Below are 13,449 nucleotides of genomic sequence, written 5' to 3'. Positions count from 1 at the left end.
GCTCTAAAGCTAGAACTCAACCACAAAAGGAAGTTTGGAAAGAACCCAAATACATGGAGACTAAACAGTATCCTTCTAAAGAATGAATGGGTCAACCGGGAAATTAAAGAAGAATTGAAAAAAATCATGGAAACAAATGATAATGAAAATACAACGGTTCAAAATCTGTGGGACACAATAAAGGCAGTCCTGAGAGGAAAATATATAGCGGTACAAGCCTTTCTCAAGAAACAAGAAAGGTCTCAGGTACACAACCTAACCCTACACCTAAAGGAGCTGGAGAAAGAACAAGAAAGAAACCCTAAGCCCAGCAGGAGAAGAGAAATCATAAAGATCAGAGCAGAAATCAATGAAATAGAAACCAAAAAAACAATAGAACAAATCAACGAAAGTAGGAGCTGGTTCTTTGAAAGAATTAATAAAATTGATAAACCCCTGGCCCGACTTATCAAAAAGAAAAGAGAAAGGACCCAAATAAATAAAATCATGAATGAAAGAGGAGAGATCACAACTAACACCAAAGAAATACAAACTATTATAAGAACATACTATGAGCAACTCTACGGCAATAAATTTGACAATCTGGAAGAAATGGATGCATTCCTAGAAACATATAAACTACCACAACTGAACCAGGAAGAAATAGAAAGCCTGAACAGACCCATAACCAGTAAGGAGATTGAAACAGTCATTAAAAATCTCCAAACAAACAAAAGCCCAGGGCCAGATGGCTTCCCGGGGGAATTCTACCAAACATTTAAAGAAGAACTAATTCCTATTCTCCTGAAACTGTTCCAAAAAATAGAAATGGAAGGAAAACTTCCAAACTCATTTTATGAGGCCAGCATCACCTTGATCCCAAAACCAGACAAGGATCCCACCAAAAAAGAGAGCTATAGACCGATATCCTTGATGAACACAGATGCGAAAATACTCAACAAAATACTAGCCAATAGGATTCAACAGTACATTAAAAAGATTATTCACCACGACCAAGTGGGATTTATTCCAGGGCTGCAAGGTTGGTTCAACATCCGCAAATCAGTCAATGTGATACAACACATCAATAAAAGAAAAAACAAGAACCATATGATACTTTCAATAGATGCTGAAAAAGCATTTGACAAAGTACAGCATCCCTTCCTGATCAAAACTCTTCAAAGTGTAGGGATAGAGGGCACATACCTCAATATCATCAAAGCCATCTATGAAAAACCCACCGCAAATATCATTCTCAATGGAGAAAAACTGAAAGCTTTTCCACTAAGGTCAGGAACACGGCAGGGATGTCCATTATCACCACTGCTATTCAACATAGTACTAGAGGTCCTAGCCTCAGCAATCAGACAACAAAAGGAAATTAAAGGCATCCAAATCGGCAAAGAAGAAGTCAAATTATCACTCTTCGCAGATGATATGATACTATATGTGGAAAACCCAAAAGACTCCACTCCAAAACTGCTAGAACTTATACAGGAATTCAGTAAAGTGTCAGGATATAAAATCAATGCACAGAAATCAGTTGCATTTCTCTACACCAACAGCAAGACAGAAGAAAGAGATATTAAGGAGTCAATCCCATTTACAATTGCATCCAAAACCATAAGATACCTAGGAATAAACCTAACCAAAGAGACACAGAATCTATACCCAGAAAACTATAAAGTACTCATGAAAGAAATTGAGGAAGACACAAAGAAATGGAAAAATGTTCCATGCTCCTGGATTGGAAGAATAAATATTGTGAAAATGTCTATGCTACCTAAAGCAATCTACACATTTAATGCAATTCCTATCAAAGTACCATCCATCTTTTTCAAAGAAATGGAACAAATAATGCTAAAATTTATATGGAACCAGAAAAGACCTCGAATAGCCAAAGGGATATTGAAAAAGAAAGCCAACGTTGGTGGCATCACAATTCCGGACTTCAAGCTCTATTACAAAGCTGTCATCATCAAGACAGCATGGTACTGGCACAAAAACAGACACATAGATCAATGGAACAGAATAGAGAGCCCAGAAATAGACCCTCAAATCTATGGTCAACTCATCTTCGACAAAGCAGGAAAGAATGTCCAATGGAAAAAAGACAGCCTCTTCAATAAATGGTGCTGGGAAAATTGGACAGCCACATGTAGAAAAATGAAATTGGACCATTTCCTTACACCACACACAAAAATAGACTCAAAATGGATGAAGGACCTCAATGTGCGAAAGGAATCCATCAAAATCCTTGAGGAGAACACAGGCAGCAACCTCTTCGACCTCTGCCGCAACAACATCTTCCTAGGAACAACGCAAAAGGCAAGGGAAGCAAGGGAAAAAATGAACTATTGGGATTTCCTCAAGATCAAAAGCTTTTGCACAGCAAAGGAAACAGTTAACAAAATCAAAAGACAACTGACAGGATGGGAGAAGATATTTGCAAACGACATATCAGATAAAGGACTAGTGTCCAGAATCTATAAAGAACTTAGCAAACTCAACACCCAAAGAACAAATAATCCAATCAAGAAATGGGCAGAGGACATGAACAGACATTTCTGCAAAGAAGACATCCAGATGGCCAACAGACACATGAAAAAGTGCTCCATATCACTCGGCATCAGGGAAATACAAATCAAAACCACAATGAGATATCACCTCACACCAGTCAGAATGGCTAAAATCAACAAGTCAGGAAATGACAGATGCTGGCGAGGATGTGGAGAAAGGGGAACCCTCCTACACTGTTGGTGGGAATGCAAGCTGGTGCAGCCACTCTGGAAAACAGCATGGAGGTTCCTCAGAATGTTGAAAATAGAACTGCCCTATGACCCAGCAATTGCACTATTGGGTATTTACCCTAAAGATACAAATGTAGTGATCCAAAGGGACACATGCACCCGAATGTTTATAGCAGCAATGTCCACAATAGCCAAACTATGGAAAGAACCTAGATGTCCATCCACAGATGAATGGATCAAGAAGATGTGGTATATATACACAATGGAATACTATGCAGCCATCAAAAGAAATGAAATCTTGCCATTTGCGACAACATGGATGGAACTAGAGCGTATCATGCTTAGCGAAATAAGTCAAGCAGAGAAAGACAACTATCATATGATCTCCCTGATATGAGGAAGTGGTGATGCAACATGGAGGCTTAAGTGGGTAGGAGAAGAATAAATGAAACAAGATGGAATTGGGAGGGAGACAAACCATAAGTGACTCTTAATCTCACAAAACAAACTGAGGGTTGCTAGGGGGAGGGGGTTTGGGAGAAGGGGATGGGATTATGGACATTGGGGAGGGTATGTGCTTTGGTGAGTGCTGTGAAGTGTGTAAACCTGGTGATTCACAGACCTGTACCCCTGGGGATAAAAATATATGTTTATAAAAAATAAAAAGTTAACAAAAAAAAAAAAAAAAATCAATGAAGCCAAAAGCTGGTTCTTTGAAAATTTCAACAAACTGACAAACTTTTAGTTAGACTGACCACAAAATAAAAGAAGAGCCAACTCACTGACCTCGCAAGGGAAAAGGAGACATCACTCCAAAACTAAATTTAAAAGACTATAAGAAATGCTATGACTAACTATAGGCCAACAAATTATAATGTAGATAAAATGGATAAACACCTGAAACACAAGCTCCAGAAAATGACTTAAGATGAGACAGAAAATCCAAACAAATCCATAACAAGAGACTGAATTGGTAATTTAAAAATTTCCCAATTAGGCAAGAAAATTAAATAAAAGACATCCAGTATGGAAATGAAGAAATAAAACTATCTCTATTTGCAGAAGACATGATCTTTTATAGGCCTGTATACTAAGACTTAAAACACTGTTGAAAGCAATCAAAGACCCAAAAATAAATGGAAAGACATCCCATATTCATGGGTCAGATACTTATTAATGTTAAGATGCCAAAATTCTTCAAAATGATTTAGGTATTTAAAGTAATCTCTATCAAAATCCCAGGAGCCTTTTCTACAGATATTAACAAGTGGATTCCAAGATGCAAAGAACCCAAAATAGCCAAATCTACCTTGAAAAGTAAGAACATAATTGGCAAACTAACTTACCAATTTCAAAACTGACAACAAAACTAGAGTAAGACAATTGTGGTCAAAGGATAGACACACAGATCAAGGGAAGAGATCTGAGAGTCTAGAATTAAATTCATTCAGGGCTAATAGATCTTTAACAAAGGTACCAAGACCATACAGTGGGGAAAGAATAGTCTTTTCAACAAATGGTGCTGTGATAAATGGATATTCACACTCAAAGAACAAACCTGTAACTCTACCTCACATCATATACAAAAATGAACTCAAAATGAATAAAAGACCTAAAATGTAAAATGTAAACTTTCAAAGTCTTATAAGAAAACATAGGACTAAATCTTCATGACCTGGAAATAAACACTGATTTCTCAGGTATACTATCAAAAGCACAAGAAACAAAAGGGAAAAAACAGATTTCATTAAGATTTGAAACATCTGTACTTTAAACGACATTATCCAGAAAGTGAAAGACAGCTAACAGAATGGAACAAATTATTTATCAATCATATATTTGAAAACAGACTTGTATACAGAATATACAAAGAACTCTTACAATTCCACCATAAAAAAAAAAGGCAAATTTTTTAAAATAGGCAAAGTATTTAAACAGATGTTTCTCCCCAAAGATGACATACAAACAGTCAATAAACACATGTAAAATGCTCAATATCATGGGCAGGAATGGAAAATGGTGCAGTCACCCTGGAAAACAGTCTGGCAATCCCTCAGGTGATTAAACATAGAATTTATGTATGATCCACCAATTCCAAGAGGAAAAAAAGCATCTCTATAAAAATTTGGACATGAATGTTCACAGCAGCATTATTTATAATAGCCAAAAAGTAGAAACAACCCAAATGTCTATCAATGAGTGGATAAACAAAACGTGGTATTTCTAAACAATAAAATATTTTCTGGCAATAAAAAAAGAATTAAATACTAATACATGCTACAACACGGATGAACCTTAAAAATAATAATTTAAGTGAAAGGAGCCAGTCACAAAAATATATGATTCTCTATAGACCAAACATCAGAACAGGCAAATCCATAGAGACAGAATATAGATTAGTGGTTGCCAGGGGGTCCTGGGGAGTGACAGCTAACGGGTATCAAGTTTCTGTCTAGTGGTGATGGCTGCACAATTCTGTGGATATACTAAAACTACTGAACTATATTCCATATACTTTAAAAAGGTAAATTTATGGTATGTGAACTAAATCTCAATGAAGCTATTATTTTTGAAAAATACAATTATACATGAATACGGATATCTCAGAGCCCTGCCAGAACTGTGATCCAGTCTGTTCACTCAGAAAATACTACCAACCACTCCATCTTAAACAGGTTTTACACAAGATTACATATGTAGAAGCAATGATACTCTTACCTCTTCTAAATAAATATTATCAAGATCATATGGCGTTCTGACAGACTCCACCATCCAACTCTCAGGTGTGTTCAAATTCAGGGTGAACAGAGGAGACTGTGGCATATCCAAAAATTTTGCTATTGGACCCTTAACAAAGCTATTGTCTGGAGTGAAAGAAATCTCTGGCTCTAAGACATAACGGTAAAAGCTGAAATTAAAAAAATAAAATAAAATAAAAAGTCAGTCTTTTTAATACACGCAGTCCTTAAGTTCACAGCCATCCACACAGGTAACTAACTGGGCTTAAAATAAAAGAAACTAGATTTGGAAGGGTAACCTCCCAGATTGGGAAAGTGTTTCCAAAACCATCTCTTGCCCTAGTTTATGCCTCCTGTAGTTGTTGCAGATGGAAGCGAAGAGCAGGAGGGACAGAACTGAGAGGAGTGGTCATTCTTTCTGATACTACTAAGGATGGATATTGTTGGAGTCACAAGATTTCCTGAACACATGCTTCCCTTTAGTGAGGAAAAAGTTATTTTTCTCTTAAACACAAAGTCCTCAATGGTGACTGAGTTCTCAGGTGAGCCCTGAAAACACTATACACAGAAGTTTAAATATTTCTCCTATTCAAGGACAATGTAGAAGCTGAGAACCATTTCAAACAGTATTTGAATTCACTTAGAATCTAACTTATAAAACACAGCACATTTTTTACATCAGGAATTTCCCAAGACCCAGCAGATGTTACCCTATCACTATTAAGTGCTTTTTAACTTTCTTCATAAATGACCATTCCAAGGATCAGACAACCTACAGCTAAGCCTGCCCTCCTTCTCGAGATATATGCAAATGTGCCTCAGCAAGCTTCCTCTAACAAATATACTTCAACTTGAAATAACTGTTCCACTTTTAAGATAAAAAGGACAAATTTCTTTCTATACAACAGCACATTTTTTTAAACTAGGTAAATTTAATAGCCATATTGATCTAAATACTCTAAAATTAAAGAAATACATAATTCTGATGGAGGGAATGGAGAGAGAGGGAGGGAGGGCACGAGGGAGGAAGGCAAGCAGGCAGGCCCAAGTAACTTGAGGTAATGCCACCTAAAAACTTCCATACCCACACTAAATTCTTAGAACTTCTGATTAAAGCAGAAATTTAGCAAAACTGAACAAAAGTAAATGATCTTTTATTTAGCAAAACTGAACAAAAGTAAATGATCTTTTCAAACATGAAGTCCACATATAAACCCATTTGATCCTTAATATTCAATACCAGCTTTCAGATTTAATACCACATTTTCTTTTCTTTTTTTTTTTTTTTCAAGATTTTATTTATTTGACAGGCAGAGATCACAAGTAGGCAGAGAGGCAGGCAGAGAGAGAGGAAGAAGCAGGGTTCCTGCTGAGCAGAGAGCCCGATGCGGGGCTCGATCCCGACCCTGGGATCATGACCCGAGCTGAAGGCAGCGGCTTTAACCCACTGAGCCACCCAGGCGCCCCATTAATACCACATTTTCAATTGATCTCTTAAATAGCTTGTTTTACCTTTTTAAAGGCATGTCAGAAAGTTTAGATTGGCAGTTCATAAACACTCTTAGATTCATGTTGATCAGCTGGGTTAAAACCTAAAAGAGCAAACCAAGAGATAAAATATAAAATTTTCCTATAGAGAAAGTGACTGATATTTGAGACAAAATATTTGTATTTTCTCTTCAGAAACTTATCACTCTGACACTGAGTTGGGAGAACATCTCTTAATATCTCAAGAAAGACAGAAAGATAATAAAAGCCATAAAATCTGGACTGGAGAGATTTCTGGATATCTCAAATCTGGCACACAATCTAAATCACACACACATATCACTTGGCAAAAACATGGTAAGTGGCTACTACAAATCCCTTCTCCCCCTCATATGAAGTAACTGATGGGATAATGGAGATCTGTCTATACAAGGAAAATTTTAAAGGTTCATCACTGCGGTTTATATACTATAATAGGAAAAAAGCATATATATACACACACACACACACACAAAACCACAAAAATGTTAGCTGATTGCACACTAATAAAAGTTCACCTTAAAAAAGAAATACAACTCAAAAAAGAAAGTTGAGGCAATTGTCTTTTTGGCAAAGCTCTTAAATTTTCTTAAAATTCTAATATCTTATACAAATCTAAAAGACATGCTACAATTTTAAAAATGCTAGTTTTAGAAAAAGAAAACAATAAAACAAAATTATTTTACCTTTTTAAACTCTCATTCATTATAAATCAAAATACAGCGTAAATCAATTTAATTAAAAGACATCTTTTTCTAAATAGGACATTTTTTAAAAATTTCATGAGGAAACCAACCAAAGTGGTACCAATTTTCTAAGGTTATGAGGCTGTTTCCAGATCCATTACAAATCTTTATGAAGACATTTATTTGCTCTGCCAAGATGCCCTGTAGCTTTTTTCAAAGCCCTCTGAAGATAGCTAGGTGAACAATGACACTTTTAGAGAGTCACAGTGCCTGTGACCACTTCTAATAAAGAGATGCCAACTGCCTCTTAGGCTATGCCTACCAAGAGCAATGGAGCAAGTCTCTGTGCTTCTCTGGTGACAGGGTCAATAACAGCCACAACATCAAAGTATGTCTCCCCTTCCTTTGGCCTCATTTTAATTGCACTACAAAGATCAAAAAGACAAAACGTTAATCTGGTGGAAAATAGGAAACAAAGTTAACCTTTTTTTTTTTTTCCCAAGACAAACATAACCTATCAGCTCTCTCAGCATTCCCAAAAACACTTCAGATCTAGAACAAGGCTACGTGGTGGTTAACCATGTAATTATGGCTACCTCAAAGTTTGCAAAACCTGCTAATGACTCAAGTTCACTCAAAATGAACAAAAGATGAAAACCAGCTTAAAATTGTATTTAACCAAAACCTGCTAAAAGCTAACGTTTGTTTTTGACAATTACAAACATTATGCCAACTTTTATTTCCTAGCAAGAAGGGTATGAAAAGAGAAGAAGTAAATGGATTTTTAAAAATGCAAAGAACATTACAGAAAACTTGTGAGAGAAAAAGGAAATAATCATAAAATCTTGCCATCCGAACCCAACCCCTGCGGACCTTCTCAAATGCCTCTATAAAGAGCAGCTATACCAACATAAACACTATCCATATTGTTATATGTCAAATATCTGGAATAAAAAATAATCTTCAAATATCTGGAATAAAAAATAATCTTCTATTTACCAAGCGAATCTGCCATGTCTACTTAAGCTATTCCTTATTGTTGGGCCTTTAGAAGGCTTGCAGCCTGTAAATAACTTCAGACATACAGGTTCTTTCATAGTTGGAAATTTCTTTCGAGTTGACAAAGTCCTACACATGAGATTACAGAGTCACAGGATACAAATATTTTTGTGGATATTATCTACTGTCAATCACATTACCAAAAGACCTGAGTCTATTTATGAGGACACTAAATTATACATATTTTGTCTTCTTAGTAAGTGAAAAACAGCTGTTTAGGTTTCAGGTTGCCCCTCTAGGATTTCTGAGAACATACATTTTCCCATCTGTGGTTCCACCTGCACAGCCTCGCTCTAAAGTCATATTGACTTAGAATGACATAAGACGGGCAGGAGCCTCCAATATATTTTGAAAAGAAATAAACTTGAAAGGATTTTAAAATATATCCAATTTTCCAAAATATCAATTGGTCAAATCAATGCCTATCTTTATTTGCTCTGAACAATGTTTTAATGTAGTACTGGTGTTAATCACTACTGTTCTGGGCAAGAATATTTATCTAGTGGGAGGAAAACAAAAGTATAAAGTAAAATATAACTAACAAAACTAGGTAACTATAGTTTAAATGGTGATGAAGGTTATTTCAAATCTTAACTGCTTTGGAAATAACCATCAAAATAGCTTTGTGCCTGTTATCAAAGCAGATGTTTTTAATTTTTTATAAAATTAACAATTCCAACTGTCAATAATTACTCCAAAATAACATTTTCTTTTTCTTTTTCTTTTTCTTTTTTACTCTAATACAGCATTTTCAAAGAGTGACTCTAGAGCAGCAGTATCAGCTCCATCTGGAAATTTGTTAGAAACAAACTGTCAGCTGCAACTCAGACTTCCTGAATCAGAAACTCAGGGGGTGGGTAAGGCAAGCTGCACTTTTAATAAACTCTCTAGGTAAAAGCGAAAGTATGAGAGCCACTGCCCTCAGATAACCTGGACTTCTGTGCTTCTCTAGAATTCCAGAAGAAAAAAGCTCACTGAAGAATAGCATTATGTAAATTCTCACAAAGGGAAGAAGAAGAGAAGTCCCAAAGAGTCCTCCAGGGTACAGCATCTGAGTCAGGCATGCCCAGGCCAAAACCTGTGAACCTGGCAGGTCTGGGTAGAGTTCTGTGTGCCATGTTAATGTTCTGACCAGTGTTCTAAGTGATCCACAACAGGCATTATCAGCAAGTGACCCCGTGTGGCCTTTAAACACCCCACATCTCTACAACAAAAAGTAAAGTAAAACAAAAGCCAAGATGAAAGAAACAGTGGTATGGAAATGGAGAACAGTATAAACTAACAATATCATGTTGAAACATACTTGCTGTATTAATGAAAAGACCAGGGTAAGGCCGAAAGTGACAGACACAGGAACAAGTTATGGGGGTCATACACATTCTCATTAAGTGAGTAGAGCAAACATCAAATACAATGCTTCCCCAATCTTAAAGTATACAAGAGTGACCTGGGGGAATCATGTTACAGTGTAGACACTGACTCAGGAGGTCTGGGTTTGCATTTCCAACAAGCTCCCTGCATTAGTAGGTCAGATATTCTGCATTTCCAACAAGCTCCCAGATGATGCCCTGCTGCTGTTCTGTGAGCCACACTTTTAGGGAAGGATATACATAACCAATAATTTAGACCTTTTTATTTCTCACATAAATAAGAAACTTCTGATTTAAATAAAACACTCCTTTAACTAACACAACCCCCAATAAGAAGAATTACTCTAATTATAATTTGACTCATAAAGGAATTTGTAATTATAGCATTTTAATTAACTAAGACTCATGGAGAAAATGATGTTCTAAAAAGGGAAGAGATTCTTGCTCAGGACTCACTACCTTGGCCACGAAAAGCAAACAGGAGAGTATGCCAATTAGGAAATATGTTTCCTGTGGATAACCAGATGGATTATTTCCTAAAAGTACAGTGATGAGAAGATGGGTGCTAATGGGCAAAATCCAACTAGGATTAGCAAAGAGCCACAGAAGCCATCACCCACTGGCGATCTAAGAAGTTAGGACATACAGCCAGTGAGATAAGAGAGGGTCTCCATTCTAGCCTGGATCATCAACAGTATGGTAAATCTGATCCCCACAAGAACTGGCTGTAAGAAAGCACAGATCAATGAAACCAAAGTCCAATCTACCCCAGACTAATTAAATCAGAATCGTAAAGGAGCAGGATGCAGACTTCAATATCTAAAGTCTCTAAGGAATAATCAAAATATATAAACTTGCCTGGCTCCAGACATCCAATGTAGGGGTTCTTCGTATAGACAATTTAATCTTAAGTCTAATCATGAGGAAACAACCCAGACTATGGGACATTCTAAAGATAACTGGTCTGGACTCTTAAAAAAGTCAGTGTCATAAAAGATCCAAAGAACCCCCAAGGAATAAAAAACAAATGCAGGGAACTGCTCCAGATTTAAGGAGACTAGACGAGACACACAACAAAGAACTGTAACATGTGATCTGGACCAAATCAAAGAACAAAACAGTTCTCTTGGGTAAAGAGAATTATGGACTATCTACTACTTAATGTCACTGTATCAAAGCTAAATCTCTGAGGTATGTCAACAGTGGAGCTATTTCTAGCGCTCAAGAGATACACGCTGAGGAATTCAGGCATGACATGTAATGTTGTCTGCAATGGACCTTCAAATTGTTCAAAAAATATATAAGTACATGTAAGTTTGTACACAAACATAAATATACATTATATGTACTATACATATATATGTATGTATATACATACACACACACACACACACACACAGATGACATATAAATGTGGCATAATGTTAACAACTGGTGAACCCAGGTTAAAGATATTTGGATGTTCACTGTAATAATCTTTCAAATATTCTTTAGCTTTGAAACTTTTCAAATAAAAAACTCAAAACCAAAAGGCAAGGACTTTTTCATAATGGAAAACTTTTTTTATTTTATTGAAAACAAAACCATTTTCAATAAAAGATGAACAATACAAGTGCTCTAACAACCTGTTTATTTTTGAGTATCAGAAAACTACAACTGTTTCATTAAATGCTTTCTGTTTTCCAAAAGGGTACAGTCAGAACTATTTCAGATTTATTTAGAAATAAATGTCAAATTTTATGCAACTGAGATCTGTATATGAGTTCAACACATGAAAATGAGTATATATGAAAACTGCACACCAGACAAATTACCCATTCTATTAAGAACACACTTCATATGGAAAAATAAAGAAGATGAGGTAAAGGCAACCTTAAGATTTTTTATCCAAGAATATGCATTAATTCAATATTAATTCTGTACCTATGTCTGTCTTCAAAAAACTGGTACTCGATTCTTGCATCACCTTTTGGTTGAGCTGACAGGAGCGCATCCACCTTCATTACCAAGTCACTTGCCCTGAAAAACATAGTTGGTGAAATTTAGCATCTCTTTAACTGAAGGTTTTTCCAATTATCGCTGAACATAATATAATCAGCCTAAGTACTAAATGCCAACAAGATGGTTTGAAGAACATATGAACTTTATACCAATAGGCAAGAGAAAAACTGGTAATTATATAGTCCACAAAGACTCCACATTGAGGGAGTGATCCCAGGGCACACCACACCAAGCCTATGCCCATGATATGATGGTTTCAAGTCATGGGAACACTTCTTGGCCTGATAAGGGAAGTGTTTCATATGCCAGAACAAAGAACACTATCAAAGAATGGAAATGCAACCCATGGAAGGGAAGAAAATATTTGCATATCATCTATCTGTAAGACATTGATAACCAGAGTATTTAAATTTTTACATGGAACTCCTATAATTCAATAATAAAAAAAAATTTTAATGTGCAAAGTGGGGGCAACTGGCTGGCTCAGTCCGTGGAGCATGCAACTCTAGATTTTGGGGTTATGAGTTCCAGCCCCACTCTGGGTGAAGTGGTTACTATAAAAAAAAAAACAGGGCACCTGTGTGTCAGTAGGTTGGGAGCTATCTTTGGCTCAGGTCATGATCCTGGAGTTCCAGGATCAAGTCCCACATGGGGATCCCTGCTCATTGAGGAGTCTGCTTCTCCCTTTGACTTCACCCCTCTTGTGCTCATTCTCTCTCTCTCAAACAAATAAAAAAAAAATTTTTTTAATGTGCAAAGCACTGGGAAAAATATTTTCCCAAAGATATAAAAATGACTAATAAGCACATAAAAAGGTGTCAACATCACTAATCATTAGGGAAGTGCAAATCAAACCACAAAGAAATACCACTTCACACCCAACAGAGTGGATTATTACAAAAAACAGACCAACCCAAAAAAAAAAAAAAAAAAAGTACTGATAAAGATGTGGATAAATTGGAACCCTTATGCATTACCAATGAGAAATAAAATGGTATGCCCTCTATGGAAAAACATAGGATGGTTCCTCAAAAAATTAAACCTAAAAATACACCTTTCAACTATATTCATTTGATATTTAATACAGAAACCATGTGTATATGACCTATAGGCTCTAGTTACTTAGCAGGTATATGGACCAGTAAAATAATTCATTTTTTTCCACTGGGAAATAACTCTTTAAAATACATTAGCAAGGGGCTCCAGGGTGGCTCAGTTGGTTAAGCACCTGCCTTTGGCTCAGGTCATGATCAATCATGGCTCAGGTCATGATCAATCATGGTCAATCATTGACTCAGGTCAATCATGGGGTTAAGCCCCGCACTGGGCTCCCTGCTCA

The 13,449-nt window shown here is 36.3% G+C and overlaps 1 protein-coding gene across 2 annotated transcripts in view; it reads right to left on the bottom strand.

Moving 5' to 3' along the window:
• UGGT1 (UDP-glucose glycoprotein glucosyltransferase 1) overlaps positions 1 to 13,449 on the bottom strand; it is a 135,093-nt gene that overhangs the window by 40,762 nt on the left and 80,882 nt on the right. For both annotated transcript variants that reach the window (XM_082690328.1, XM_082690327.1), the window contains 4 exons: positions 12,033 to 12,128; positions 8,003 to 8,105; positions 6,980 to 7,059; positions 5,448 to 5,637 (listed from right to left, as the gene is read on the bottom strand). In XM_082690328.1, the coding sequence (XP_082546454.1) occupies positions 5,448 to 5,637; positions 6,980 to 7,059; positions 8,003 to 8,105; positions 12,033 to 12,128 (469 nt within the window). The remainder of the gene's footprint in view (positions 1 to 5,447; positions 5,638 to 6,979; positions 7,060 to 8,002; positions 8,106 to 12,032; positions 12,129 to 13,449) is intronic.

Source organism: Mustela nivalis (genome assembly GCF_964662115.1).
Source record: "Mustela nivalis genome assembly, chromosome: 11".
NCBI lineage: Eukaryota > Metazoa > Chordata > Mammalia > Carnivora > Mustelidae > Mustela > Mustela nivalis.
Note: the sequence above shows the minus strand (reverse complement) of the source record. Positions and strands in the feature narration are given on the sequence as shown.